Genomic DNA, 15,602 nt, shown 5'->3' on the forward strand with positions numbered 1-15,602 from the left:
AGTGCGCATCATAGCAACTGGTCAGTTGGTTGTTTAGGCTTTTATATATATAGACTAGTGGTCTGGTGCACGAAATTCATGCATGGGGGGGGGTTCCCTCAGCCCAGCCTGCACCCTCTCCAATCAGGGACCTGTTGGGGATGTCCGACTGCCGGTTTAGGCCGGATCCCTGTAGGATAGGGCCTAAACTAGCAGTCGGACATCCCGCTTACAATCTGGGACCGCTGGCTCCTAAGCACTAACCTGCCTGCCTGCCTGATCGCCCCTAACTGCCTCTGCCTGCCTGCCTGATTGCCCCCAACCCCTCTGCCTGCCTGCCTGATCACCCCTAACCTCTATGCCTGCTTGCCTGATCGCCCGTAACTGCCCCTGCCTGCCTGATCACTCCTAACTGCCCTCCCCTGCCAGCCTAATCTCGCCCCCAACTGCCCTCCCCTGCCAGCCTGGTTGCCCCCAATTGCCCTGCCCTGCCAGCCTGATCTCACCCCCAATGGCCCTCCCCTGCCAGCCTGATCTTGCCCACAACTGCTCTCCCCTGCTGGCCTGATTTCGCCCCTAACTGCCTCTGCCTGCCTGATCGCTCCTAACTGCCCTCCCCTGCCGGCCTGATCTCACCCCCAACTGCCCTCCCCTGCTGGCCTGGTCGCCCCCAACTGCTTTCCCCTGCCAGCCTTACCGCCCCTAACCACCTCTGCATCGGCCCCCACCACCGTGGCTTTGTCTGGAAGGATGTCCAGAAGATGTCTAATCTAATTAGCATATTACCCTTTTATTAGTATAGACTAGAGGCCTGGTGCAGGAAATTCGTGCACGGGGGGGAGGGTGTTGTCCCTCAGCCCAGCCTGCACCCTCTCCAATCTGGGACCCCTCGAGGTATGTCCGACTGCCCGTTTAGGCCCGATCCTACAGGACTGTTAGCTCCCAACTGCTCGCCTGCCTGCCTTCCTGATTGCCCCTAACCACTTCTGCCTGCCAGCCTGATCACCCCTAACCACTCCCCTAACAGCCTGATTGATGCCTAACTGCTCCCCTGCCAGCCTGATCACTTCTAACTGCCCTCCCCTGAAGGCCTGGTCACCCCTAACTGCCTTCCCCTGCAGGCATGGTCACCCTTAACTGCCCTCCCCTGCAGGCTTGGCCCCCCCCCCCAACTGCTCTCCCCTGCAGGCCTGGGTCCCCGCCAACTGCCCTTCCCTGCAGGCCCTGTCGCCCCCAACTTCCCTCCTCTGCCAGCCTGGTCACCCCTAACTGCCCTCCCCTGCAGGCTTGATCGCCCCCAACTGCCCTCCCTTGCAGGCCTGGTCCCCCTCAACTGCTCTCCCCTCCTGGCCTGATCGCCCACAACTGCCCTCCCTTGCAGGCCTGGACCCTCTCAACTGCCCTCCCCTGCTGGCCATCTTGTGGCGGCTATCTTGGGTCCACATGGGGGCAGCCATCTTTGACCACATGGGGGCAGCCACCTTGTGTGTTGGAGTGATGGTCAATTTGCATATTACTCTTTTATTAGATAGGATAGAGGCCTGGTGCACAGGTGGGGGCTGGCTGGTTAGCCCTGAAGGGTGTCCTGGATCAGGGTGGGAGTTCCCTTGGTGTTTAGGGCGGCCTGGGCGAGGGGCCTGTGGTGGTTTGCAGGCTGGCCACGCTCCCCGGTGACCCAAGCAGAGGCCCTGGTATCTGGGATTTATTTATCTTCTTTAATTGAAACTTTGTAGCCTTGAGCGGAGGCCAAGGCAGGCCAGGGTGGGCGGAAAGCTTGGCTTCCTCCATCGCCAGGGAAACCCAAGCCTCCAGCTGGCTCCAGCTCCGTGGCTGCCACCATTTTTGTTGGGATTTATTTATCTTCTATAATTGAAACTTTGTAGCCTTGAGCGGAGGCCAGGGCAGGCCAGGGCGGGCGGAAAGCTTGGCTTCCTCCATCGCTGGGTACAACCCAAGCCTCCTGCTCTCTCCAGCTCTGTGGCCTCTGCCATATTTGTTGGGTTAATTTGCATACTCACTCCTAACTGGCTGGTGGGCATGGCTTGTGGGCGTAGCAGAGGTATGGTCAATTTGCATGTTTCTCTTTTATTAGATAGGACTAGAGGCCCAGTGCACGAAATTAATGCACGGGGGATGTGTCCCTCAGTCCGGCCTGTGCCCTCTCGCAATCCAGGACCCCTCAGTTAGGGTTCCTAGGCCTAGCCAGCAATCAGGGCCTATCGGGGCTTGCCTTCCCCTGGCGGCTGGCAGCTAGCCCCACCCCCGCCACTGCTTGCCACATCTGTGCAGCGCTGCCTCCCCTTCCCCACCACTGGTCACCTCCCTCTGTGGGTGACAGGTGTGGGGTGCGATCGATTGGCTGGCCTGGGCCTCCCTCTGTGGGGCGATCGCTGGCCAGCCCCGCATACCCACCACAGTGTTGCTGGCCAGTAGCCTGTGCCTCCCTCTGTGGGGCTCCACAATTGATCACCCAGCAGAGGGAGGCCCCGCCCACCCCGCCAGGGCTCCGTGATCTATCACTTCACAGAGGGAGGCCCTGCCCACTGGCCACAGCGCCACCAGCCCAGTAGCCTGGGCCTACCTCTGCAGGGCAATCATGGGGCGATGGTGGGCCCCCCACCGCCGACCAATCACATCGCACCCGCCTTGGCTGGCCTGGCACCAGTGCGTGTCATAGCGTGGTGGTCTGGGAGGTCGTCTGGATGGTCGTTCTGCTGTTCAGTCATTCAGTCAATTTGCATGATATGCTTTTATTATTATAGATAGTTCTCTCTCAAAAAAGAAACACTATGGCCTGGCCAGCATGGCTCAGTGGTTGAATGTCAACTATGTAACCAGGAAGTGATGGTTCGGATCCTGGTCAGTGCACATGCCTGGGCTGTGGTCTTGATCCCCTGTGGGGGGCGGGCAGGAGGCAGCCAATGATTCTTTCTCATCATTGATGTTTCTCTCTCTCTTTCCCTCTCCCTTCCTCTCTAAAGTCAATAAAAATATTAAGAAAAAAAAAAAAGAAGAAGAAGAAACACTGTGTTCTCTTATTCCCTTTACCTAATAAGCACCTGGATATAACATATAGCACAGGGAATATGTCAAGAATATATAGTAACTTTGCTTGATAACAGATAGTTACTAGGCTTACTATGGTGATCACATTATAGGTTACATAAATGTCAAATAACTATGTTGTTCACCTGAACCTAACATAATATTGTATGGCAACTAGACTTTAACAAAAAAAAATTTTTTTAAACTTGTTTTTGTATTCCCAAGCCCATGTTAAAAGAAAAAAGTTGAATAAAAAAATAATGATGGGAATTACTTAAAACCTACACATTAAATAACAACTCTATAACTATTTAGGGCACTAAAACTGGGCAACTAGCATATATAAGTAGGGCCACTCTGTGAGATAAAGTTTATGTGATACTTACAGAGGTATCGTAATTTCCAGGTGGAGCAATGTAAGTTACAGTTCCTCTGCTTCGTGGGGGTAACATGATTTTGTGTTTGATGAGCGAATTTTCATTGACAATTCCATAAATATCTCCACCAGTGATGTGACTACCAACCTACAGAACAAATGCATTTGTTGTTTAATGTTCAAATAAACATCAAGTAGACTGACCCCTGATATTCTTTAAATCATTTGCCTCACTTATCAATAAAACGTATTAGTTCTATAATCCTAGTGGATTTAAAGAAAAATTTATACTATTGCTTCTGTGGTCTATTTTTATTTGAATGAAGAGTACAAAATAATTCACTAAATATCCATTTCACATTCTTTCACCAACTTTAGAAATCTTGATTACAAAGACATACCCGTAGGTTTTTGCAAGGTGTAAAATCCCATTTGATATCTCTGCTAAGAGCAGACACATTTACTCCTCGAGGAATGTAGATACTTTGGGTCTGATTGCTGATGTCCGACAAAGGTCTTTGAATACCATCAAATATGGCTCCCATAATGCCAGGACCAAGTTCTACAGAGAGGGGTTTACCAGTGCGGAGTACAGGATCTCCAACAGACACACCAGCTAGAAACAGTAGTTGAGGAAAAATCCCTAAGAAAGTTTAGAGATACTATAAAAAGGAAATACCACAGTTTAGTGGGAAATGATACTTAAGGAGCTAAAACAGAGATTGTCAAACTTTCTCAGTTTACAACATTCTTAGTGTTTTAGTAACATTTTCACAGTGACCTATGACAAAACTCCTATCTAATAATTCAATTTATTAAATAGTCATCTCCAAACAACTTAATATATATATGTTCAAACAACCAAGCAGCACTTTGAAATATACATAAATAGAAAAATATATTTTAATTTCATTCTTAAATAAACTCAATTCTTACAAATGGAATATAGGTGACTGTTAGGCATTTTACAATTTTCAAACCTTGGAATCAGACTGAATACCTGATCCATATTCAGCTGCACAGAGTGCTTGCTTTTTAGTTTAGCAATCACCAAAAACACAGCTTTGTGAATATATGACATCATCGGCAAGAATATAGTGCAGCCAAGTAACGAAACTGCTTATTATCTCAAACTACTAGGTCACATGGTGTCTGACAAGATGTCTAATATTCTTGTGTTAACCTCAAAAATTTAAAACATCCTGGGAGCTGAAGTTGCCCAGAGTGTCTTGGTGCAGTTTGAGATACCATAGAACTAAAAATAGAAAGAAAAGTTTCTCTTTAATACACTGTTTCAACTATACAACTTAAGAACATCAGTCCCCTAAAAAGGATATTAGTTCCTAACAAAAAATTAAAATCTTAAGAATTACTAAGTTGTTTTAAAAAGGAAAATAATAAAGCCTGCAAATAAGCACATTGAGTCCTGCTTGCTCTCGTTTACTTGTTCATAGGCGTAAAAGCAGTACAACTTTTACTGACACTAATTTAGCAATATCAAAACTAAAATGCATAAAGTTTGACCCAAAAATCTAACTTCTGTGAATTCATACTATAGTTACATTATAAATGACTAGAAACAACTAAAATTTCTATCATTAAGATATTGATTAATATACCATATGAATTATGGTATATTCATATGATGAAAACTATGTAGCTGTAAAAAAGGAATAGGAGCTTCTATGAATTACTCTAGAAAGATCTCCAAGGTATCTTTTCATTTCTAATAATTAGTTATGAACATTTTTAAGCCTATTGCAAAGATGAATTTTACAGTGAACTCCATCTACTATTTCTACAGGCTAGATTCTACCATTAACATTTTACTATATTTATCACATATCTATCTATCTTACACAATACATTTCTTTTTAAGGGGAGAAAAGTACATATTGATATTGGTTCATAAATGCAATTAACAAACTAAAAAGAACTAATTAAAATGGCTGCATGCATGTGTGTGTATTCTAAAAACTGGCCAGATACAAGATGACAAAAGTGGGAAGAATTGTCACCATATACATGTCCATTTGTTTATTTTAAAACTGCAAACCATGTAAAACAATAAATAAAAGATAACAGTAACAACAGAAAAAATTCTTTGATTAGTCACGATTTCATAGCCATAAAGATTTCTCATTTTATTTCAAATTTTCAGATGACTTTTTTTTTAAATTAACACACAGAAGTTACTGGCACCATGTATTTTAGTATGACAAAAAAAAAGTTGCTCCAAATAAATCTTAAATAGCTAAAGAATTAATGCTGATCCTGAGAACCAATCTAAGTAAAATACACATGAAGTCCCTCACCCCAACCCCTGAAAAAATTTTTAAAAAACTGCTTTCTCTTCACAAGGCTTAACCCTTTATCTCTTTATTTCTTATAGAAAATTGAAAATAAATTCTATGTTTAAAAGCCAAAATTATAGTAGCCAAACTAGCCAAATAGTAAATATTTCCCAGTACTAAAGTTATCATGTAACACATCACCCAGCATTATTTATTAGAATAAAGATAGAATGGTGACTGGTTTACTATTATAAACAGAAATGATTGGAGACTTTTAACCATACAAATTGATGATGCCATTCTGTTTATGGTTTCTTCTACAATTTGTCTCCCTTTAATTGATTCCCCCTAAAGTTTGTGAACTACTGAAATATTAAGAGTAATTCAGAAGATAATACTCATTTATTAAGAAGAGCACTAATTCCTAGTACCTTTCTTCAATATACTCCTGTATAAATCAGATTTCTAATACCAACATTTCATGCTTCTGATACCACTGGTTGTTCTGCTTCTACCTTTGCCATAGATCCTTAAAATATGCCTTGTAGAAAGTGGCAAAAAATTTAACCAAAAGGCCCAACCAGCATGGCTCAGTGATTGAGCACTGACCCATGAACCAGGAGGTTAGGGCACATGCACGGGTTGCAGGCTTGATTCCCAGTGTGGGACGTGCAGGAGGCAGCCAATCAATGATTCTCTCTCATCATTGATGTTTCTATCTCTCTCTCTCTCTCCCTCTCGCTTCCTCTCTGAAATCAATAAAAAAATATTTTTTTTAAAAAGAAATTGAACCAAAAAGGATACAAGTTTCTTCATACACCTGGATAGTGGCCATGTCACCTTCCAATCGGATAATCTCTCCAACCAACTCGCTGTGGCCCACTCTCACCAGCTCATACATGGCTGCACCTGACATTTCAGAGGCTGTAACCACTGAAAAGAAAAAAATGCATATTTTGATGACTTAAGACTCTGTGAATAGTTATAGATAATTAAAATATCCAGTAAATCCAATGAAACAGCTCTCTCAGATATTCATAAGGAAAATAAAACACCCACTATGGAACATAGTTTCACAGAAAGATGCATTTTTAGCATATGATATATAGGGACACAAAATAAATTTGTTAGGCTAAAGATTACACATTTATAGAATACTAGAGGCCCCATGCACGAAATTTGTGCACAGGGGAGGTGTACCTAAGCCCAGCCTGCACCCTCCCCAATCTGGGACATCCTTCTCACAATCCAGGACTGCTGGCTCCCAACCGCTCGACTGCCTGCCTGCTTGATTGCCCCTAACCGCTTCTACCTGCCACACATATCACCCCTAACCACTCCCCTGCCAGCCTGATTGATGCCTAACTGCTCCCCTGCCGGCCCGACTGCCCTAATTGCCCTCTCCTGCCGGCCTGGTCACCCCTAACTGTCCTCCCCTGCAGTCCTGGTCGCCCTCAACTGTCCTCCCCTGCAGGCCTGGTCCCCCCACAAATACTCTGCCCTGCAGGACTGGTCCCCCCCAACTGGTCTCCCCTGCAGGCCTGGTACCCCCCAACTGCCCTCCCCTGCTGGCCTGGTCACCTCTAACTGCTCTCCCCTGCAGGCCTGGTCCCCCCGCAACTGCCCTCCCCTTCAGGCCTGGTACCCCCCAACTGCTCTCCGCTGTAGGCCTGGTCCCCCACAACTGCTCTCCCCTGCAGGCCTGTGTCCCGCCCAACTGTCCTCCCCTGCCGACCATCTTGTGGTGGCCATCTTGTGTCCTCATGGGGGGGAGCCATCTTTGACCACATGGGGGCAGCCATCTTGTGTGTTGGAGTGATGGTCAATTTGCATATTACAGCTTTATTATATATTATATTCATAATAATCCACAATAACTCATAATGTAAATAAGGATTTTGATCAACCTAGGTTGCTATAACACATGAAAGAGTGGGTTTGGTAAAATAAAAATAAAAACTGTAAAATTGGAACAGAAACGTTAGCTAGTAGCGTGGTAGAATGCCACACAATTATCAGTTTACTGGGTTCTCAACATTCCTTTGAAAGATAATATCGAGAGAAACCAAGATGGCAGCATAGGTAAACACCTGAAATTGCTGCCTCGCACAACCACTTCAAAACTACAACTAAAAGACAAAACGGACACCATCCAGAACCACAGGAAGGCTGGCTGAGTGGAAATTCTACAACTAGAAGGAAAGAGAAAAGCACACTGAAACTCATAGGAGGTGCAGAAGTAAAGTGCAGAGGTACGGAGGCGTGCAGAAAGGGATGGCAACTGAGGACGCGGCTGTCTTTTCCAATCGGGAGGGAGAAACAAGCTCCCAACTGCTCTGAATTCCAGTTCTGGGCGAGACTCTGGGGACCCAGACTCATACGGGGTCTAACCCTAACCCTAACCCTAACCCTAACCCTATTATATGAATCTCTATTTTTTATAAGTACTGTAACAGAATTTGTACTTACTATTTTGGACTATATATATTGTATAGTAAGAAAAGATTACTTTTCTGGCAGGAAGGGAAGGTTGCATATTTTCATAGGGATAGGAATAAATCTATTTTTAATATTTAGCCTTCTGATAAAATTGATTAGAACTATATATTAGGCAATATTCAAATAAAAACTATTAAAGTATTAAAATGTATTAACTTGTATTAGAACAATGTAGATTTTATTAATTTCATAAATATTTACCTCTATACCTACTATATAAGAATTAAGATGCATTGAAATATCAGAGATAACTAAAATTTTAAATCATATTTCATCAACCAAATGTATGCCATTTCTTTATCTTATTAAGTACTAAAGAATTAGAGATAGGTTCAGGAATTTACTACAAGCTTTAGAAGAATATTTTTACCTAAACTCTTTTGATGGTGTTCTTTTGTCCTTTCCCTAGAAGTTCTTGTGTGTACCCTTTCCTAAAAACTCTTTTGATCATCAAGGGGAAACTGTTTCTCTGAATGGCAATAGAGATTAGAAACAGTGAAATGCATTGTTTGCCAATGAATTAAAGCTCAAACAGAAAGTTCTAAGTGATAAAAGCTTCCAGGGGAGAAGTAAGAGGCACAGTGACTGACAGTTTTCATTTGCATAAAGACTGAGATATAAGAAAAAATGGATTTCCACTAAGGATTATAAATCAATGAACAGGTTTATTTCTGGAAACTGTGAATCAGGTTTTGCAGTAGGAGTGTGGAATAACAAAATTAATACTAGAATGAGATTAAAATACAGCAATACCCCAAGTTTTAGAAAAATGAACATAAACTTTAAAACTGCTCTCCAGCCCTAGCTGGTTTGGCTCAGGGGATAGAGCATCGGCCTGCAGACTGAAAGGTCCCAGGTTTGATTCTGGTCAAGGGCACATGCCTGGGTTGCGGGCTCTATCCCCAGTAGGGGGCGTGCAGGAGGCAGCCGATCAATGTTTCTCTTTGATCATTGATGTTTCTCTCTCTTCCTCTCTCTTCCTCTCTAAAACCAGTAAAAAAATATTAAATAAATAAATAAAACTGCTCTCCATTATCAGTGTCATGTCATGAGGCTTCTTTTCCACAGCTAGCTAGTTATGTGATTTTGAAATAGCCACTTAGAAGGATTTATGTATGTAAAGAGTTAAGGTTGACATGACTGAGAAATGCTCTGGAAACATTACTAAAGCTCAAACCAAATTAACATATTTATTGAATGCTTATAATTTGCAAGGTATCACATACTAAAATCTATAGCTTTTCCATCTCAGATTTAACACCAGTGGGGTCCCTCGGCCTGGCCTGTGCCCTCTCGCAATCTGGGACCCCTCAGGGGATATCGGAGAGCCGGTTTCAGCCTCTCTCTGACATCCCCTGAGGGGTTCCTGGTCCGCAGGCCAGGCCGAGGGACCCGACTGGTGCACAAATTCGTGCACCGGGCCTCTAGTAGCAGTTATAAAATCTTTTGAGGACAGAATTTATGTTGGTGAACAGAAACTTCTGCATTTCCATCTGAAACACCTTGAAAATTCATTAATTGAAATTAGGAATCTTTACCATTTAGATTGTTATGTATTACTTACCAGGTCCTGAGACCCCATGCACATAACCAAATGTGCTTTCTTTATCTTCATCACGTATTTTTGGTAGCTTGGAGAAATCCATTGTGTTAATTTACCTAAGGGAAAAAATTAAGTCATAATTACAAACCCTAAAGCAAAAGAACCAATATAGGTAGTCAACTCTAATTGATGGAGTATTTTGAGTTATTACCACTTCTTCAAAGTAAAATAAATTCTTAAAATGTGATTAAAAGTACCTCATTCCTGGATGCTCTATAATTATTAAAATTCAGAATTATATATTCCTATGAAAAGTATTCCATAAAAAATACTGAGTAAAACAATGTGAAGTCTTCTCAATGGTTTATCCAGCCCTACATCTTGCCCTCTCCCCATTATCTTTCTGACCATCTCTCCAATTACTTCTACCCTTAATAATTCTGCATATACAGGAGTGGGCAAAATTAAGTTTACAGTTATAATAATAAGTAATAAAATAATGTACTCACAACTGTAAATCTACTTTTGTCCACCCCTGTATACACTGAATTCCTTGCCATTTCTCAAAGACATTCCTTGCCATTTCTGCCTCAGGGTCTTAGTATATGTTGCGCCCTCTAACTAGAGTACTTTTCTTGCAGATATCTGCTTCTATATTTCCTTCAGGTCTTTACTCAACTGTCCCCTACTCCAAGAGGCTTCTCTGCCCATCTATTTAAATCACAACATAGCCCCCTCCTTCACTGCTTTATTTTTCACCATCTTATATCTTACATTTATTTTTATTTTTTTTAATCCTCTCTTGAGAATATTTCTCCATTGTTTTGCTTGTTTTTTAGAGAGAGTGAAAGGAAAGGGGAGAGACAGAGAGAGAGAAACATTGATGTGAGACACATCGATTGGTTGCCTCCCATGTGCACCCCAACCAGGATCAGGAATCAAACCTGCAACTGAGGTATGTGCCCTTGATCAGAATCAAACCCAGCACGCTTCAGTCCACAGGGTGATGCTCTATCCACTGAGCCAAACCAGCTAGAGCACATTTAATTTTTTAAATGTATTATCCATCTTTAAAATTTTTCTGAAAGCACTTTTCTTTTTTTAGCAGAACATGGAACAGTTTAAGTAATTCAGTTTAATCTCTGTTCTTTATGGATGTGCAAACTGAAAAATCTAAAGAATGAACTATTCAAGTCCAAATAGAAAATTGGTGGCAGATCCCAAAGCAGAAAGTTTATTTTTGACCACTGGTCTAAGTTAAAAATTACTGATGCTTAATAATGGAGATAAAATACATGTACATATAAAAAGCTAAATTATGCCCCCAAAACAACCATAAAGTAAAGGTCACAGATCAATTACTAATAAAGTGCCAAATCATATAACTTATCTACTAAAAGTTCAATGATTAGAATGTTTAGGGAACAGAGGTTGAAGGTCAGGTAAAATTTGGATAAAATAGAAAGGGAAAAAAAAAGGTAGCAAAGGCATTTCAGTTGGGGAAATAATAAAAACAAAAGAATAGAGAAATTTATAAGAAGTTAACAGACTACAAAAAAAAGGTTATATTAGGACAACAATGAGAAATAAAGATACAAAGGTAAAGACACTTCTTTGTGGGTCTTGAAATGAAATGCCACGTAGACTTGATTCTACAAACAATCTCTATAATAAAGAGCCAGGGTGTAAGGACCGATCACAACCAAAGGCTGACCCTTGGGTTGCCATGGCAACCCAGCACAGACTACTGCCTCTGCAGGCTGGTGACCCAGCAGTGCCTGTTGAGGGGCTTTGAATCAGGCCTGGAAAGAGACCTGAAGAGAGAAGCAGGGGCTGAGCTGTAGTGTCTGAGGCAGCTTTTGACCAGCACTTGCCTCTCTCTTTCCCTCAGATCCTGGCCAGCAGCCCTGCCTCCATTTCTCTTCTAGCCTCTACCTGGGCTGCTGATCAGTCCTGCCTTTCTGATCAGGCCCTGTTGATAGGCCCAGAGACGCTGACTGGCACAGAAACTGGCCAATCAGAACCAAATCTGGGTCAACTGTGAGGAGGCAGTGGCTGCCCAGGAGACAGAGCTTTTGACGCTGACTGGCATAGAAACTGACCAATCAGAACCAAATCTAGGTCAACTGTGAGGAGCCAATAGCTGCCTAGGAGGTGGAGCTTTTGACACTGACTGCCATAGAAACTGACCAATTAGAACCAAATTGGCCAGCAGGGGAGGGCAGTTGGGGGCAACCAGGCTAGCAGGTGAGTGCAGTTGGGGGTGAGATCAGATCGGCAAGGGAGGGCAGTTAGGGGTGATCAGGCAGGCAGAGGCAGTTAGGGATGATCAGGCAGGCAGGCAGGTGAGCGGTTAGGAGCCAGTGGTCCCAGATTGCAAGAAGGATGTCCAACTGGAGAGGGTGCAGGCTGGGCTGAGAGAACTGCCCACTGCCCCCTCCGTGCACAAATTTCGTGCACCAGGCCACTAGTCTATAATAATAAAAGTGTAATATACTAATTAGACCAGACGTCCTTCCGGACGACCTTCTGGATGAAGTGGGGCTGCAAGGAAAGCCTAGATCCCAGGTGTCAGAGGGAAGCCAGTGCCAGCAGCTGGGGGAAGAAAGACCTACTCTTACCCGAATTTTGTGTATCAGGACTCTAGTCCTATATAATAAAAAGATAGTATGCTAATTAGACCAGATGGCAGAATGACCCCCGCCCCCCTCCCAGGCCTCTAGTCCTAATATATAAAAGGAGAGGCAGCCAGGGCGGCTGAGAGGGCCAAGGCAGCTGGGGATGCAAGGGCCAAGCCCCTTGCACCAATTTCGTGCATCGGGCCTCTAGTAGGAAATAACCGAAGTTGGAGTGAGAACTTTAATGGGGGAAAGGATGTTTAGTTAATTTAACAGGTTAGATTGAAAAGCTCTAGAAATACTTACAACTTGAGTGTCAATGGAATTCAATTTATTAAATGTTTATTGAGCTCCTACCAAGGAATAGGAGAACTGTGTTAAAAGTAGTGAATAAGGATTGTGAATAAAAGGAGCTTTCACTGGCTTTAAACAACTATACATATAAAGCACAATGACTTACTAGCAAGTGTTCAAAACAACCACACAATGAAAGCCAGGGAGAAACCTTGAATGTGGAAGAAGTGTTAGCCAATGTGAATGAAGTAGAGGGAACAGGCAGCTGAAAAGTAAGTTTTGAGGCTGGCTGAGTCCAGATATAAAGAATACCCTAAGAGAGGAAAACCAAACCCTGAGCCTTGGGGGTTAATTCTGGTAGGATGGGAAAGTTTTTTTAGTCTTTCAAGAGCTATTGAAGGATCATCATGAGAAGCATATATTCCATAGAATACAACGTGTAACCCATTAATCAAGATATCAAGGATTGGGGAGGGGAGAATAACAATGAAGTCATTAACAGAGGAGTTCTTGTTTGAAATACTAGTGCCATCAGAAAGGAGATGGAGGACAGGGCTAGAATTGAGTGATTAAAGAAACGGGCAAGCCCTAACTGGTTTGGCTCAGTAGATAGAGCAGCAGCCTGCGGACTGAAAGGTCCCAGGTTCAATTCCAGTCAAGGGCATGTACCTTGGTACTGGGCATATCCCCAGTAGAGGTTGTGCAGGAGGCAGCTGATCGATATTTCTCTCTCATTGATGTTTCTAACTCTCTATCCCCTCCCTTCCTCTCTGTAAAAAAAAATCAATAAAATATATATTTTTAAAAAAGAAACAGGCAAGAGTGAAAACAAAGATTAAAACCATATGGAGATATGGGAGACATTAAAGTGAGTCAAATATGATATAAGGAGCAAGAAAAGTGCCAAGGACTTGAAGATGATATCAGTGATAAGAAAGAGACAGACAATCATGAAGTAGGTAGTTTACTGATAAAGGCAGGGTGAAAGTCATCAGAAATAATGGAACTGAATTAGAAAGAAAAAATAAACCAGACATTATAGTCACAAATACCACAATAAAAATCACAAGGATTTTGGGGTTCTCAGTAGGAAAATTAATTGGAAGAAGGGCATTTGAGGAAGGAAATAAGGAAAAGGGGAAACTGGTTTATCAGGATTCTCAGCTTTCTAAAGACAAGGCTATTGATTAAGCATGCATGGGACTGCAAATACTGGAATACAAAGAGATGGAACAAGTTTTTCTAGAAACTACTTAGGTAATAGGGGGGGAAACAAAGTTTAAAGACAAACACTTATTTGGGAAATGGGTTGGGCAAAGTTTTCAAAAAAGTAATGAATGAGCAAATGAGGTCAAATTTTAAAATCAAAGATTTTCAAAGTCAGAAGGAAACTTGATAATCATATAGTCTAACTTCCTCCCCAAATATGGGTATTTCCTCCAAGGCATTCATGATACAGAGTCATCTGTCTATTAAAGTGGAAATGGCACAAGATCTTGAGTCAGCAGACTCAGGACTCAGGAGGATTCTGTCAGTGACATGCTATAAGTCAAAATCTCTTAGTATGTTCATTTGTAAAACAGGAATAATGCTACCATCCACCCTAGAGCTGACAGCCCTTCAGGGTAGGCTTCAGAAACATAGTCTGCATTCACACCCTTCAGAGGCCAACCTGCGCCTGGTGACTGAGCAAAGTGAAGATATAAAAGCCCAGTCACATCAGCCCAAGGTGAGACACTGTCACAAGCAATACTTCATTCCAGATTTCCACACCAGTTTGGTTGAGGTTTTGTTGGACTTACATTGCATTTCAAGTTCTTCCTCTGCCCAACTCTGCTTCAGCCCCCTCCCTTTCACACAGGTTGATCCCTAACAAACATCTTATCCACCAAACAGTTTCTTGATATCTGCTTCCAGAGAACCCAAAATATTCAAGTAATAAAATACTGAACAATTACTCCCAGGACAACTAAAACTAAGACTCACATTTAAACCCCTATAATTTTTGGCCTGTTTTCCGTCTTAGTTATCTTGTAGTTATATTGTAAAATGGGAAAAGAAATACAAAAGTGGCGTTAGGAAGCAGGGCATTTAGAACAATACAAGCAACTGACATAGAGGTTAAGTCCCCATAAAACCAAAGCCTTAGTTTCTATAAGGAACTTGCTCCTCGTCCTTCAAATCTTAGATGAAGCCCCATCATCAGTAGTTACAGGAAAAGAAGTCCCAACTCATAAGAGTTTATTTAACTTCTAAAGTACTGTATTCTTATAGAATTGGAAACTAGGTTTGCCTAGGTCCAGGATTTCAGGCTCCAACCTCTTAACAGTTAAACAGTTAGAGAAACGCCCAAGGATCGGTCATAGGTAATAGGCTCTCTGAACATTAAAATCTGCAATTCCCACAGCACTCAAATAAGGGTTCCTATTGTACTTCTAAAGCTTTTCCACCAAAATACCTCAACCGCCGAAAAACAAGTAAACACTTAAGTGAATAAATAACCTCCCCCCACCCTTCTTCTACCCAGAATCTTCACTGAGAATAGCATAACAGTCATCTGTAAGCAGAGAAATTTCTTTGCATGCTCTTGTATATTTTTTCCAATAAAAAATGTAAATTTTATTAAGTACTAGCCATTACTCCTAATGCCAGTGTTTCAACAGCATTCCACTGAATATGGACAAGCAATGCTTTTGGTATGTTTCATGCTCTCTACTTCATCACATACAATATCTGTTTTACAGAAAAAAATATGAAAGTGCTTCCTCCCCTAGCCTTAACTGGTTTGGCTCAGTGGATAGAGCGTTGGCCTGTGGACTGAAAGGTCGCAGGATAGATTCCGGTCAGGGGCGTGTACCTTGGTTGCGGGCACATCCCCAGTAAGGGGTGTACAGGAGGCAGCTGATCGATGTTTCTAACTCTCTATTCTATCCCTCTCCCTTCCTCTCTGTAAA

At 42.6% G+C, this 15,602-nt stretch overlaps 1 protein-coding gene across 4 annotated transcripts in view; it reads right to left on the reverse strand.

Moving 5' to 3' along the window:
• ATP6V1A (ATPase H+ transporting V1 subunit A) overlaps positions 1–15,602 on the reverse strand; it is a 59,964-nt gene that overhangs the window by 30,753 nt on the left and 13,609 nt on the right. For all 4 annotated transcript variants that reach the window (XM_008146608.3, XM_028153308.2, XM_028153307.2 and 1 more), the window contains exons 2-5: positions 9,758–9,852; positions 6,499–6,627; positions 3,802–4,016; positions 3,411–3,548 (exon numbers count right to left, since the gene is read on the reverse strand). In XM_008146608.3, the coding sequence (XP_008144830.1) occupies positions 3,411–3,548; positions 3,802–4,016; positions 6,499–6,627; positions 9,758–9,839 (564 nt within the window). In that variant the 5' untranslated portion in view covers positions 9,840–9,852. The remainder of the gene's footprint in view (positions 1–3,410; positions 3,549–3,801; positions 4,017–6,498; positions 6,628–9,757; positions 9,853–15,602) is intronic.

Source organism: Eptesicus fuscus, chromosome 3 (genome assembly GCF_027574615.1).
Source record: "Eptesicus fuscus isolate TK198812 chromosome 3, DD_ASM_mEF_20220401, whole genome shotgun sequence".
In the NCBI taxonomy this organism is placed as follows: domain Eukaryota; kingdom Metazoa; phylum Chordata; class Mammalia; order Chiroptera; family Vespertilionidae; genus Eptesicus; species Eptesicus fuscus.